Source organism: Odontomachus brunneus, unplaced genomic scaffold (genome assembly GCF_010583005.1).
Source record: "Odontomachus brunneus isolate Ranch 3 - 2012 unplaced genomic scaffold, Obru_v1 Obru_scaffold_096, whole genome shotgun sequence".
NCBI lineage: Eukaryota > Metazoa > Arthropoda > Insecta > Hymenoptera > Formicidae > Odontomachus > Odontomachus brunneus.
The window spans coordinates 477,426-492,537 of record NW_022639546.1 but is presented as its reverse complement, the minus strand read 5'-3'; the positions used below and the strand labels follow the sequence as shown (position 1 = coordinate 492,537).

Here is a 15,112-nt window from a genome sequence, read left to right as displayed (position 1 = left end):
TATATATATATATATATATATATATATATATATATATATATATATATATATATAGCATTTACATATATAACTTTTCGATTTCTTTCATAGATAATCAACTTTTGATTTTATGAGTGGCATGACGATCGAAAATGGAAGAAAATTACAGGGTAGGAAACACGTGCTCTCTTCTCGACAAATAAGCTCGCGTTCTCCGTGACTGTCGATTCGATGTCCAACGCGATGATCCATAGGCGGACGAGTGCAATTATGCACCGATTTGCACGCGTTGAACTCGAAATTCAATATGTAAATTGCGGAGATAAACGTAGCGCGCATATAAATAATCCGACTGCTCGGCGCAATCACGAGGCGAAGTGTCCAGGGCGATCTTCGAAAAGTCACGAAGGCTCGCGTGCCGCGCGGCGGCAGAAATAGAGCAGTTTACCATTGTCATTTTTCGGACATTGGAAAAGCCCATGAAAACCCCAGGACCCTCCTCCGCGGTTATCGCCAAAATCTCATGGAATTTTAAGCAGCTGCAGATTACTGGTACGAATCACGCGATGTACTTATTGCATGGCCTGCTTTTCGATTTTAGTCGCGAGCACGGTAACCAACGATCCCCGTCGGCGCCCGGGCGAGAACACGAGCTCCCTGCTCGCGTCGCTATCAAATCGGTTAATTCGTCGCTCTCCGTGTTCCCGTCGATTGTATGCCGCGTTAATTATTCGTAGCTCGAACTCCGCGAGAACCGTTGAGAACTCACCAAACTATCTCAATTATGGATCATTACCGATGGACTTTTACACATTAATAATAGAATTAATAACATAATTAAGATTAAGAATTAAATAGCAAATGATGACAATACTATAGCAGATGATAACAATACTACTAATAATTAGTAATAATAATAATTATAATATATTTTATTTATTTTTATTTTATTTATAGCATATATTATTATTATATATTATATTATAATTATTATGTTACATAGTATAGTAATTATTATTAATGAGAATAATTATTGGGCCCGTCACACAGAGTAGTGACTCTCAATTTTGACAGTTTGGTGAGTTCCCAATTTCATTGTGTTTATAGTTAAGTTTTGCGATTGCACGTAACATCTGCACGTGGATCGTCACGTTATATGCGAGTGGAACGACAAACTTCGTAATAGTGTCGGAAAGTTCGCCGTCCTTGTTTTCTCTCTGTTATAATATTCCGCGCGGATGTAAGTAAGGCAGGAGGAACAGGGCAGAATATGAACAAACCGACGCGAGCTTATGATGTTATGAGTCACGAGGGCGTTGCATTTTTTATCGTGCTATATATCGACCACACGCCTTCAGATGCCGCGGGCTTGCGACCGCAAAGATCCACCCGCTTGTCTCTTTCTGTTCGTCTCCCATTTCGCAAGAAGCATTCGTGCATTTTTTAACTCTTTAACCAGACCGATGTATCTTGCGAGATACGTCGCTCTGCCTTTCCCGTAAAGTTAACGTGACAAAACCATGAGGAAAAGCAGACTAGAGGGAGAGTTTGCATGTCACGTTAATTTTACGGTTATTTATTGATTATTAGAACAAAAGGAAAGTTTTGGGAATATTTTACAAGTGTGCTCGATATATCTCGATCGATCTCGTAGACCACTTTATGGATATATCCTTTCACTTCCGCGTATTTCGTGAGAATTTTGTACATGCGTTTTTTCGCTTTTGGCATCATCAATCGAAAGTTCCGCGACAGGGACGGGGAAAAATGCTGCTGTATCAATAGAAATTGCATTGCGATAACATAATTGGGATGTCTTCTTGATTCAACAGTAATACCATTGAAATCAATACATTGTATATTGTTTTGATGACTTGATGAATATTGGTTTCAAAGCATTTTTTTCTATGTTTTCAAACGCCAAATACGCCCTTTTTATTTCGACTTCTGCTTTTATTATACGAGCGTGCCGTATAAAGTTGTTTCAGCTTGAAGATCAGAGAGATGTATTTGGCGTTTTAATTACGCGTTAAGAATGCGGCCTCGCGAGCCTTAACGAGTCGTCGAGTAAGGTCCGTTTCGAGATAACTGGACAATTCCTGACCACGCGGCTGCTTTTATGTCTGATAAAATAAGAAGCCGATACACGCGACCGATACGCGATCCGACAGCACGCGCATGGGTCATTTGCACGCACCGGTCGCGTTGGCGAAAACTAAAAATAAAGCCAGTCGAGCGTGAGTCGAAATACGCTCGTGTCCATACGAGAAACTAGATCGATACGTTCTAAAGATATATGGACCTGTCGATCTAAGGATCACGGAGCGTCCGAGAATATAAGCGAACTAAGAGAGACTGACGCAAGCGATTCGAGAGCTCTATCGTGAGAGATTTCGTGGATCCGAAGGCGCGAGGACGATCCCGTGTGTTATTTCGTCACATGTACGCAAACTCTCCGTGAAATTATCGACTAATCTGCCCGGCCAAGGAAAAAAGTGGTTAAGTCACAAATGTAGTTAGCCACTTTTTTTCTTAGCACGGCAGAAATCTCATCAAGTTCCTTTGATGAACTCTGTCGAGTCAAACTATACAGATTTGTTTTGAGAATATTTTTACTTTTAATATCTAAACATTAAAATGAAATTACGTTGAGAACAAAGATAAGTTACTTGCATCAATACATACGTGAACAAAGACAAATATATTTATATTAATCATACATAATTTTCACGAATGGAAAGCACAAGATGTTGAACTGAGAAATAATGTTTTTACATTTTGCGAAAGAAAATATTACCATTAATCATACTGTGCTTCTTGTGAGATTATAATATTAAAATAAAACTGTAACATTGTTGAAATTCAAGACTTTAAAATTCTTCTAACAAATTACATCGTTGTTTATGTATGAAGGGATGATTGTTAATTTTGATATATTAATTTTAAATGGATATTAATTTTTTTCTGTGTAATTAGTCGTCCTCAAGTATCTTCGTTTTAACGATTCAATAGAAATATCTGTCGCGCGCTTCCATTCGCGAAGACTTGACTGGTCAGAATGACAGTAATTGTTCGAATCAATTTGTAAAATTGCAATTTTCTCGCGCAACAAGGACTGCGTTGAGTGATATGCGCGCGATCGTTTTTGTTTAGACATCTCGCTCTTAACTCGACATCCGTTCTCTACTTTTCTTTCCGATCTAGATCTTCTATTTTTAAACGCTATAGACGTAACGCATTTTTACGACGAGTTGATTTATAGGAATGCTGATGCCATCATGCGATCGGCGATTCGTTTATCTTGACGTTATGCCAGGCGTGGGAAAAATATTACCAAAGTACACACACGTGGCAATGATTGTGCGATGGAAAACATCTATTTTTGCCTCTAGAAAGAAAAGCTCGGCCGCATCGCGAAGCGCATCGGGACTCTACTCGCGTCGTTCTCCCTTCGCGCTCGTTCGAATTCCCGTCGGCGCTTATCGCGCGTACGAATAAGACGTCGCGTAAGCCAATATCGTTACTGCGAAAATGAATTGTCATTTCCGTGTGAAAGGAGGACAAGTTGTAGATTATATAAAATTTTAGCGTGAGACTTCGTCTTCGCGGGACCGTGTACTTAATAAAAGCGCGTGCTTTAAAACAGACGTAGAAACTTTAATCGATCTTCGTATCCGTATTTCTCAGCTGTAACCTTGAGCCTGCTATTTTAAGTGAATCTAAAATGCTATTACGATGAATGGCACAAAAGTAATCCTCGTCAAACTCGCAAATGCGGCGGAAAGCGCGATTCTAATATAACTCGCAAATAGATCGTAATTTCCTGCAGTGTGATATAATTTAAGAACAACAGTCACGATCATCGTGTATGATCTCACGAACACGATCTCCCTCTCGCTTTGTTTCCTGAAACAGGAAATTGATTGCGATAATAAATCAATGGAAGCGCATATAAATGTAACAAGTCAAACTGAAAACAAGAAAGCTCTCCACTATCTTACAAATAACCACGTAGATTTTTATTAATTAGTTATTAGTTAAAGAAGATCTCTTTTCTGTGTTCTCTTAAAGTGAATCAGTGAATAGTCACTGATATCAGTTATAATGATAGCACTGAGCAGTTTCAGTGCTATATTTGTAATTACAAATCAGTATATATTTATTGCTTTCAATGATAACCACTTTTTTCCTTAGCACGGCAGAAATTTCATCAAGTTTCTTTGATGAACTCTGTCGAGTCAAACTACACAGAAAACAAATTTGTTTTCAGAATATCTGTACTTTTAATATGTAAACATTAAAATGAAATTATGTTGAGAACAAAGATAAGTTACTTGTATCAATACATGCGTGAACAAAGAAAAATATATTTCAATATTAATCATATATATTGTTCACGAATAGAAAGCACAAGATGTTGAACTGAGAAATAATGTTTTTATATGTCGCGGAAGAAGATATCACTACCATTAAAGTAATCATACTATGCTTCTTATGAGATTATAATATTAAAATAAAATTGTAATATTAAAATAAAATTGTAACATTGTTGAAATTTAAAATTCTTCTAACGAAACATACATCGTTGTTTATATATAAAGGGATGATTGTTAATTTTGATATATTAATTTTAAATGGATACTAATTTTTTTCTGTGTAATTAGTCGTCCTCAAGTATCTTCGTGTTAACGATTCAATAGAAATATCTGTCGCGCGCTTCCATTCGTGAAGACTCGACTGGTCAGAATGACAGTAATTGTTCGAATCAATTTGTAAAATTGCAATTTTCTCGCGCAGCAAGGACTGATTCACTTTAAGAGAGTGTGATGTCGATATCCGTGCTTGTCGAGCAGCATTTCCTAAGAGTACTGCGCTTCTTTCAGGTCCCTGAGTATCGGCGGCAAACCGGTGGAGGTGATCGAGCGGGCAAGAGACGGCACGGCGTGCGCATACAGCGCCTACCACAGTACCAAGGACATTCCGGCGAGCGCGCGCGGTCATCGGGAGGACCTGCCGATCTCGATGCGAGTGCTCGGCTCCGGCTACCTGACCACGTGTCTGCAGATCAAGTACTACCGGCTGATTGATCAAAGTCACTGCGAATGGGGCGCCAGATTGCACTGCATCGAACTCGACTGCTCCAGCGTGGAGGGCCGCCTGGTCACGGTGGACCGGGAGACTTACAGGAAGCTCGGCATAGAGTCTTAGCGAACCGTCCGTCTCATCGCGATCGTACGCTCGTTATCAGCGTTGCTCGGCGATAATCCGAAACCCGACGCCGCGCCGCCGCGATCGATGCCCTTCGCACGCGATCGGCCGACCGCGCACGCCTGTGAACGCCGTACGCGAATCAGGATCAGGGTTTATCTTGAGCGCGGGAAAAGCTACAGCTTGTACGAGGTCCATGCTGTTCGCCCAGGACTCCCGAATGAAGACAGACGAGATCGATAGTACCAGCGACTCATGTCTAATATAACTTTTTGTCCTAATCCTATTTTTGGAATACTGTCAGAGCGTTTCTTTTTTTTAATAATACGGAGTATAGGTAGCCAATAGTGTTCTCGGGATACTCCCGATATCCGCGAGCTGGGTTTTGAAGCGAACAGAGAGAAACTTCGCGGAAACGTTATCACAATCGACGGATAATTGAGATTGATCGTTGATTCCAATAATTGGCGAACAGCATCGCAATAGTGGAAAGCCGTGAAACAAACGCACTTCGAAGCGTCCTATTAGCGTTCTATCCGTGAAAGGCGATAATTAAGGCTCCTGGTTCTCCTGGTTCATCGCGAAACTCTTGATCGATGACGTCAAAAGTGAGGAAATGCATGCCCTAAATTCCTGCAAAGTACGTCGAAATAAAAAGACTAATCCAAAAAAAAAAAAAAAAAAAAAATACATTTGCAATCGATTAAGCGCACTACTAAAATATTCCGAACTCCTTTCCTTTTGTTCTAAAAGTGTATTTTGAAAGTGTGCTTAATCGATTGCAATGTCATCTTTTGGATATATCCTTTTATTCCGATGTACTCTGCAGGACTTTTGGGCACGCATTTTCTCGCTTTTGACGCCATAAATCAAGATGATCACGCTTTAAGTTGTGTTAAATGCTGACTGTAAATTGAAGTTTGTAAGTAACAGTAAATTTAAGTCAACGTGTAAAGAAAATCGTAACGTAACGAAAGTGTGATTTTGCGCGATTAGGCATATTATCATACATGAGATATACATATCAAATTATTTTATAATAAAACAAAGATCGGGATAGAAATATTTAATTTGTTAAATTAATATCTTATCGAAATTGTTATTACTTTTTCTACGTTGTTATATTTCTTAAAACAATCATGTTTTTATTACGTTATGATTTTCTTGATTTCTCCTTGCCTCTCGCTTTATCTTTTTAATGACGTCAAAAGCGAGAAAATACATGCTAAAAATTCTTGCGAAATATATTGAAATAAAAATATATTATATTTATATAAAATATAAAATAACACTTGCAATTGATTAAACAAATTTGTAATTAAACAAGATATTCCATGCATTCCCCTTTTGCTCTAACAATCAATAATTTATTGTAAATTAATCTGAATAGAAATAGACTAAGAAATAAGTTAAGAAGATGAATTGTATGTCACGTTAATTTACGACAAATTATTGATTGTTAGGGCAAAAGGGGAGTGCACGGAAGATCTTACAAATTTGTTTAATCGATTGCAAGTGTTACTTTATGGATATATATTTTTATTTTAACATATTTCGCAAGAATTTTCAGCATGCATTTTCTCGCTTCTGACATTATTAAAAAGAGATAGACAATGCGAGAGGCCAGGAGTCTTAACGCAACTTAAAGCGTATTGCAGGCATTCTTGTGTGAAGGCCCTTAACGTGTCGACGATGCGCAAGATAAATTGTCAAACGCGTCGGAAGAATTCCGCCTAATTGTCTACATAATCATTTTCGATCGATATTCTCTGATCGCTCTCGAGCAGTGAGAGACCGCGATGAGAATAAATGGAGGGAAAATTAACTGTACACAAACACATCGATAACAAGGTGCCTATGCATCGATATTGTACACAATTACCGCCTATCGAGTGCGCGCGCGCGTCATCGATCGAATTAATATTTAATTGCCGGATGAATCAATCGCGCGATGTCACACGCCGACCAGCAGGCGAACGGAAGAGGGTACTGTTTGCTAATTGAAAAAACTGGAAAGAATTCGCGTCCTCGCGTGACGGCGCAGTGTCAGCTTCCGTAAGTTCGCGATCAAAACGCTCGTTTGCTCGCTCGCCGTGTGACGACGCACTCTCGTGCGCATTATTAACCGTTAACTGCTACAGCGATGTTTCAATGATATACCGGTAACAGAGAGAGCGGGGTTGAAACGAAACCCCCCCGTCCCCCAATAACGATTTCTGCGACTTATTTCTCGCGGAAATTGTCATTGACAATGAATTCTCTCGTGTCTCCGGAGAGAGAAACTGTATATATTTAATGATTTTATGAAAACTTATGTGACATTATAACCAGAGTTGCGGATAATTAATTACCTTTTCAACTAATTATCGTTTAACTGACAATATGAACCAATTTGATCGAAGACCGTTCGATTGACGATTGATATGAGCGAAAGGAATTAAGGATCATTCAGTTAATAATCGAACTTAAAAAATTTAATTAAAAGCCGCTTAATTGACGATTGATTCAAGCAAAATCAACCGAAGAATTTTTAACGATTTCTATTAAAGGCCGTTTAATTGACGATTGAACTTAGTGGATTGAATTAAAGAACGTTTAGTTGACGATTGATATGAGCAAATTCAATCGACTCAATCGAAGATTGCTTGGTAACAATTGATATGCTCAGTGCTCCTTTCAACGCAGGTCTTACTTAACTATTGGCATTTTCCATGATGCCACGATGTTCTGAGAGTAAGAAAGAGAGAGAGAGAGAGAGAGAGAGAGAGAGAGAGAGAGAGAGAGAGAGAGAGAATATTATTCACAAACCAATTATAACCTTCAATAATTTATCCTTGAATAATTTAATTCGATTGGATTTGCTGACATCAATCGTCAATCAAGCAACCTTCAATTAAGTTTGCTAAGTTCAATTGTTAATTGAATAACCTTTGATTCCTTTCACTCATATTAATCGTCCATTGAACAGTCTTTAATTGAATTCGTTAAAATGAATCGTTAAACATTCTCCGGTTGATTTTGCTTGAATCAATCGTTAATTAGTTGAATTATCAATTGTTAAATCGAGCAACATTTAATTAATATTTCCATACCTCTGATGATAAGTAAATATCAAAATTAATAGTAACATTATATCAATGTTATCGTTTCTCGTATAATTGTTATGTGCAACATATGTTATATTACATTTACATTGCTGAGTGAGAAATTATAATATTGATCTTATGTTACTGTTAGTGTTTACTGTGAAAACATCACACACACATGTAAGCGCACACACACATTATACGAAGGGGAAACGAAAACCCACTTTAGTAGTAGTTAGGGGTTAACGCTGCGCGCGTTCATTTCGGTGTATATTTCTCTAATTTACAATAATTTTTCCGCCTCTTCTTTTTCTATACGTTCGCACTTCTGAGAAAATCGAGGACTCTTGCTTCGTCGTTTCTCATAGGGAAATTTCTTTCATTCCTGTTAACGAAAGGTCTGAGAGATCTGAGACGATGTACCTTTCTTATGCTCATCGTGTAAGGGGGAGTAAACTCGGGAAATTCATTGCAGAAGCATTTTCAAATGTTTTACGCTACGATAGCAACTCGACGCACCTTAATAAGTACTCGGAAACTTTGGCAATCAGCGAAGTGACCAATCAGTGCCTCTACGCTTACTGTAATCAAGGCAGGTTGTTTCTACTCTCTCTACTTGTTCAATAAATATTAACGTAGCCACCATCGCATACGTGTAAGTACAAGTGCTGTTCGCACACGATATATACTTACACGCATCCGACGGTAGCACTAAAAAAAAATATATATATGTACTTTTTAATTTTTATTGAAATAAATTCCGTAAAGAAATATAAGTCGCACTAACCTACGTCGTGAATTTCAACGGGGACTATAACAAATTAAAGTTGTAACGATGAAACCGCGAGATTCTCCACAAGAGAATCACAATCAATGGTTGTGCAGTAAAAATTAATGAATACGTTAAAATTCAGCACAATGGACTTTGTATGTGTTATACAAATAACATCTCCTTTCATCGATTTTTAAATTTATTTTTAAACTGCGTATTTTAAATTCCCGCGTATGTTAATGGTTGATGAAAAGCTATTCTTTCTTATTAATGAGGATTTTGCTCTCTTAATTTTTGCACTTTTGATAACGATAATAAAATGTGTTTATTCTCATAGTTGCACAATATTTTTTTTTAACAAAAAAATATAAAATTTAAAAAAAGTGCAAAAATTGAGAGAGCAAAATCCTTATTAATAAGAAAGAATAGCTTTTCATTGACCATTAACATACGCGGGAATTTAAAACACACAGTTTAAAAATAAATTAAAAAATCGATGAAAGGAGATGTTATTTGTATAATACATACAAAGCCCATTGTGCTGAATTTTAGCGTGTGGTACCTATAATCGTGGTGGCTCATACTGCAGTAACTTGTTGACGATGTCCTTGTCGCGCAATTTCTCCACTTGCATTCGCATCCGTACCGCCAACTTATTCGAGTGTTTAAGGTACATCGCTGAATGATGCAGGGCGATCATGTATGGAATGGGACACCACGCTTGCTTGACCACACCTCGAATTAGCGCAGTGATGTAACTCTCGATCAAGGACGTGTCCTCCTCTTCCGGATACAGATACTCCTTCAACGGCACCGTCAACTTTTCTAGCGGTAGTCGCAGATATCGAAGCACGCCTGCGTGTTCCGACCACAGCAGTTTTCTGTAATTAACGATTAGACAAAATTGTTTGATGTGGATTAATAAGCATAACAAAGTCACGCGGATGAAGAAAGATATGGTGCATGTAACTAGATGTGCATCAATTGGTCTGTATCGTTCTACCTGTAATGTGTATCGTGCCGTTGCGCCACGGGTACCAATAGAGTCATGGCGAAGCCATCATCGCCGTACGAGGTCGAGCAGAAATGCTCGCACATTGCTGTGAACAGATCTACGAACGAGCTCAGTCCCGGCAATTCCGTCTTGAAGTCTAATCTCATGTGTTGTCTCTTCAATAGGTCGGTCATCACACTGGTGAGCAACGGGAAGACATCCTTGTCCAGGTACACCGTGTCACAAAGGTATACTAATACTAGTCTACTGAATACTAAACTAGGCGACAGCTTCTCCACAAGAACGGATAAGTACACTAGACTCAGCACTGTCACAATGCGGTTATTATCATCCGGTTGTAGCCTGACATTGTTTTTGCACTTTGTATATATATGAACCAGTGGCAAGAAGAGCCAGTCTTTAGGCATTGCTGCTTGACTCCAATCTCCGTTCGGGCTAACGTAACTCTCGTACAACGAAACTATGTCTCTGGACAGACTGACATTAATCCAATGATTCGAATAATCAGATAGATTCAGACAATATAACAACCGCTTATCCATCTCGTTCATGTATACCGCCATTTCTGTCTTCTCGCCTAGCGCGAATCGAAGGAGCTCCTTTACGTGATGAGTAGCGTCCGCAGGTAGAGCCGACACAAGTCTGAATCTGATCTTCCACAAGTTGTTTGTTATCTCGATGTTCAACATTTCCTTAGAAAGGACAGCCGCTTTTGCCACCGCCGTTAACAGGTACAATTCTGTTCTACTATACCATGATCTTTCAAAATTCCACTCAGCCTTTTCTAAATCACTTATGTATTCACGGAGGCACGAGTTCTCCAATATCGATCCAATGTCGTGATTCCCGTTATTGTAAAGCAAGTTATTGTTAAGCTTATTTAGCATCGTCGCCATTAATGGCATGCAAGAATTTCGAGACACGATCGGCAGCAGCTGTCCATTCTCCGTAAGAACACCTAGATTCGGTAGGCAGGAAGGCTCTCGATCAGCAGCTGGTTTGTAGTTGCTCAACAAATTCGAATTAGTTCTGCAAACAATAAATATACACTAAGTCTCACTGACAACTTTTTTGTGCTCAGACGCTTTGAAATTGATAAAGATGACGCAATATCTACCGGAACGTCGAGAAAAGATGTTGGTTACGCATCCACAAAGTTTTGAGTGCGGATATATCATCGACTGCCGATAAAGTTTCCGTAATTAATTTCATAACGCCCCACTGAAATTGAGAATTTCACATTTATTTATTTATCATGCTTACTTCCATAGTAATAATAACAAGTATTAAGACAATGATAGTTGATGAGGAAACGGAATTTAACCATACTGAATATAAAACAAAATCCTCAGCTTTAATATAGCTTTCTAAATATTTTGTTTCATATGCACAGGTATTCAAATTTAAGATTGATTAAAATTTGCAGTGCAACAACTTACTGTCATATTAGATAACGTTGATAGTTGAGTATTCCATTTCGCTAGCAGGACAGAAATATTCGGTTTCAGTGTCTTCTCATAACTTGCTACGGCGATCAATGCAGCTGCGTGTTCGCAGGCTAATTCGGACGTGTTTTGAATATCGTGATTACTCAACAACAATTGTAATTGTGACAGAAGGATTAACTGAGCACCTGTGACACTGTCTAATCCTACTTCATAATGTAATAATAAACGCCAAAGTCGCAGACTCTCGATGCTAAGATTAATGTCATCCTTCTTCCTGAAAAATGTTCAAAGATTTTTATAAAATAGAAATGTATGAAAATATGTAGACATAATGTATGTAGATGTAGAACAATACACGTGAACGAACTTACCCTGTTTCGCTACTAACGTATGTCAAGATGATGTGAATAACTTTGAAGTTATCCAACTTTTGCGCGATGGGCTTCTTGCCATACGTAACGAGGACGCGACATAATTTAATAGCTTTAACCACAGGGATTCCATAAGAATCATTTATCGTGTCCTGCATCGCTATGAAAAATTTTAAACTTCGAACGTAAGTAATCAGAAAGAAGAGAAATTATTTTACAGTAAAGTATATAAGTTTAATCTATGCAATACCTAATCGGTCCGTAGACAGTGGCATAAAATTATGGATAATAATATCCAACAAATGTGACGTGGACGAGACATTTAATGCCGTTATCTGCGAGTGTCTTACAACGCGAATAAGTATCTCTAAGGCACTTGTTACTCCAACAGGCGGCGGGTGCATTTCACTCAATATGTACCTGAAATAATTACATTCACATCAACTTCAATAATTATATTCACATTCTTAAAAGAGAATTAAACATGTATATAATCGTAAAACGTTACTTATAAGAATTATCAGTGCATTTATATCGGGATGTTAAAATCGTCAAGTTATTACAAATGTCTGATTAAAAAGTCATGAGTAACGATAAGTTATCAGTACCTAATTCTCAAAAGAAAGTCCGATCTCAGTAAAGCAGCTACGGCATCCAATTGCGCCAACTCGTGATCTTTTAGGTTATTCATATCATTGTTCTCGAGTTGCGGCGTCAGAGTTGGTTCCAAGAGGTCGTCGAATCCGTACAGTCTATCCAGGCATATTTCGTCTGCTTCGCTGCACATAAAAGCTCGAAGTGCTTGTAACGCTGCCGTCACCACAGCCACGGACGTGTCGTCTAGAGAGAATCTCAGTAACAGCAGGATATTTTTCTGACTCAGCGTGCTCAGTGGTGCTGGATGCAGGACCTTGTCGTACCAGCCTTTACGGGTCTTTTCCATAATATTGGCCAGTGTGATGAGAGCTGTACATCGTTGCTGTTGTGTGGAAGATCTGCTAAGTTGTAGTAACTCTTGCAGGGAATATCCAGGTCGTTCAGGCTCTTCTCCGTGATGGTGGAGGCCTTTGTCGATAGTCAAACTTTCGTCTTTGTATGGCAACAAGAGACCTGAGAAAATGACACAAATAAAAGAATAATAAGTGTATTTATGGATAAGTGCAATTTGGTCTTTATTATAATTATCACACCTTTACGTTGTTAAATAAAGTAAGTGCATGTATTATTTACCATTGAAATCAAATCGTGCATTGTACCATTCGTTTGAAGTTGTCTTATCATTCTTCTCCACAGGCACATCAACCATCCATTTTAACTTTTCTGGTTCTGGAGTATTCATATGAAGCCATCCTTTTTGCTTGCCTTCCTCTAATATGTCTTTGGATGACTTTGGTATATCTACTGATACTGGTTCACAATCCATTTTTGTGTCATCATTATCATTTAAAGAAGATTTTATATTCCTGTCATTTATACATTTAGATACATTTATATTCATTCCTGCCTCATTTGTTGGCAAAATATCATATTTTCTTGTACTATCCTGATTAATATTTTCTATAGGCTTTTTATTCTTATTTTTCAAGAATTGTATTATATTAGGATCAAGAATATCCTCAAGATTCTTTTTCTCTTTCAATATCTCTTCTTTACTCATTTGAGCTAGTTTCTCCAAATTTTCTTTATGAATTTCAATAGCCAATTGATCTGTAATTACAATGTTAGTCTGTTCTTTGTTATTACTGTATTCATCTTGAATTTTCATTGAATTATATTTCAGAGGTTTTATCATTGAAACTTTTTGCGAGAATAAACTTTGCTTTTTGTTAGTCTTCTATAAAATAAAACATAGTTAGCATAAAGATAACAATATAATATATAGTAACAATAATATATTTAAACAATATTAAACAATAGTAACAATGATATATTTAAAAGGCAAAATATACTTTATCTATAGATACCATATTGTCAGATCCAAAAACTTTAGGAAATCCCATTTCACTTGCAACAGGAACATGACTGTTATCAAACTTGTACCTTTCAATCTGGTATTTCTTTTCTACAATGTTACCAAGTATTATATTCGACGATGCAACAGGTATGCTTTGTACTTTATCTTCCAGTTTCCATTCTTGAATTTTTTCTTTGACAATAGGATTTATTATCTCTCCAGTGCTATGTGAAGTAGAAACTATTTCTTGTTTTGAATCAAGCTTCTTTAAATTAAAACGTGATTTCCTTTTGCCTCTATCTTGCATTGCATTGTAAGATACACGCGCTCCATTTTCTATACTGTTTTTAACAAAATTTGTTAGATTTATTGGTAATCATAAGTTTACCTCCGATTTTGACGAAAAATACTCAATCGACGCGTTTTTTAAAAGCAAACAACTTTTCTGTTTGAAAAAAACGTTCGCACACTATTTGTATGCGCAAGTGGCTACGGAACATATATATATATACATGTCGCTGTTTGTCGTCGATGTGACAGTTTTCCTAACCTTAATAGTGGTTAACTTTGACAATTAATATCTCGTTTCGTAATAGAAAGCGACGATTTTTCCAAATAAAAAAGTTATTTGCCTTTAAAAAGTATTTTTTCGCAAAATCGGAGGTGAGGAATGTAAACTATGAGTGTATAATTACCGATTTATTCTCGCAGATGGTTGCTGTTTCGCCTTTAAAAATTCTTGTTGTTGGCGCAAAAGTTCATCCTCACTGTCGTCTTTTCTAGGTCTTTTCCACGTTTTAGTAGCCATTTTAGGTTATCTTTAAACGTTTATCTTTTTATTTATAAGAAAATCAACCTTATTTCACTGGATAAGAATTAAACTAAACTAGAAAGTGATAATAATATTAATATAACTATTAATTAATAACGAAATTAATCTCTGCACGAACGATTACACACACTTCTATCACTACTCAATTCTATCACACTTCTCAATTGTTCTATTCTTCAACCTTTAAATCCATCACTATTGCGAATTTTTTTTTTTTTTATTAAGTGATATACATAGCCTTTAAGTACAAGCTTATTCGGTTTAAACCTAGTCTTACGATCTTTGCTTTTCTTACCCTGTCTAATGTTCTTTCTCACTGCTAAGACATCACTATTGCGAATGGTCAATGTAGATGATGGCGGCTCGTAACAGAGACTTCGGAACTAATTTTACAAAAATAACGGGTCGAAAAGTACAATCCACTAGTCGCTACAAATGCTTTAAAGC

The 15,112-nt window shown here is 37.4% G+C and overlaps 2 protein-coding genes across 6 annotated transcripts in view; one reads left to right on the top strand and one right to left on the bottom strand.

Annotated features, from left to right (window-relative positions):
- LOC116848524 (CB1 cannabinoid receptor-interacting protein 1-like) overlaps positions 1–6,504 on the top strand; it is a 12,750-nt gene extending 6,246 nt beyond the window's left edge. Inside the window, exon 2 of the mRNA XM_032824707.1 lies at positions 4,863–6,504. Coding sequence (XP_032680598.1) covers positions 4,863–5,187 — 325 coding nt within the window. The 3' untranslated portion in view covers positions 5,188–6,504. The remainder of the gene's footprint in view (positions 1–4,862) is intronic.
- Positions 1–15,028, bottom strand: part of LOC116848519 (RNA polymerase II-associated protein 1) — a 22,993-nt gene extending 7,965 nt beyond the window's left edge. The window contains exons 1-11 of one of the 5 annotated variants that reach the window (XM_032824701.1): positions 14,961–15,028; positions 14,529–14,651; positions 13,844–14,174; positions 13,110–13,713; positions 12,488–12,989; positions 12,130–12,299; positions 11,880–12,039; positions 11,500–11,782; positions 11,178–11,281; positions 10,049–11,089; positions 8,322–9,926 (exon numbers count right to left, since the gene is read on the bottom strand). In XM_032824701.1, coding sequence (XP_032680592.1) covers positions 9,608–9,926; positions 10,049–11,089; positions 11,178–11,281; positions 11,500–11,782; positions 11,880–12,039; positions 12,130–12,299; positions 12,488–12,989; positions 13,110–13,713; positions 13,844–14,174; positions 14,529–14,641 — 3,627 coding nt within the window. In that variant the 5' untranslated portion in view covers positions 14,642–14,651; positions 14,961–15,028 and the 3' untranslated portion in view covers positions 8,322–9,607. The other 4 variants (XM_032824702.1, XM_032824700.1, XM_032824699.1 and 1 more) reach the window with 4 other exon arrangements.
- Positions 15,029–15,112: the final 84 nt, after the last annotated feature.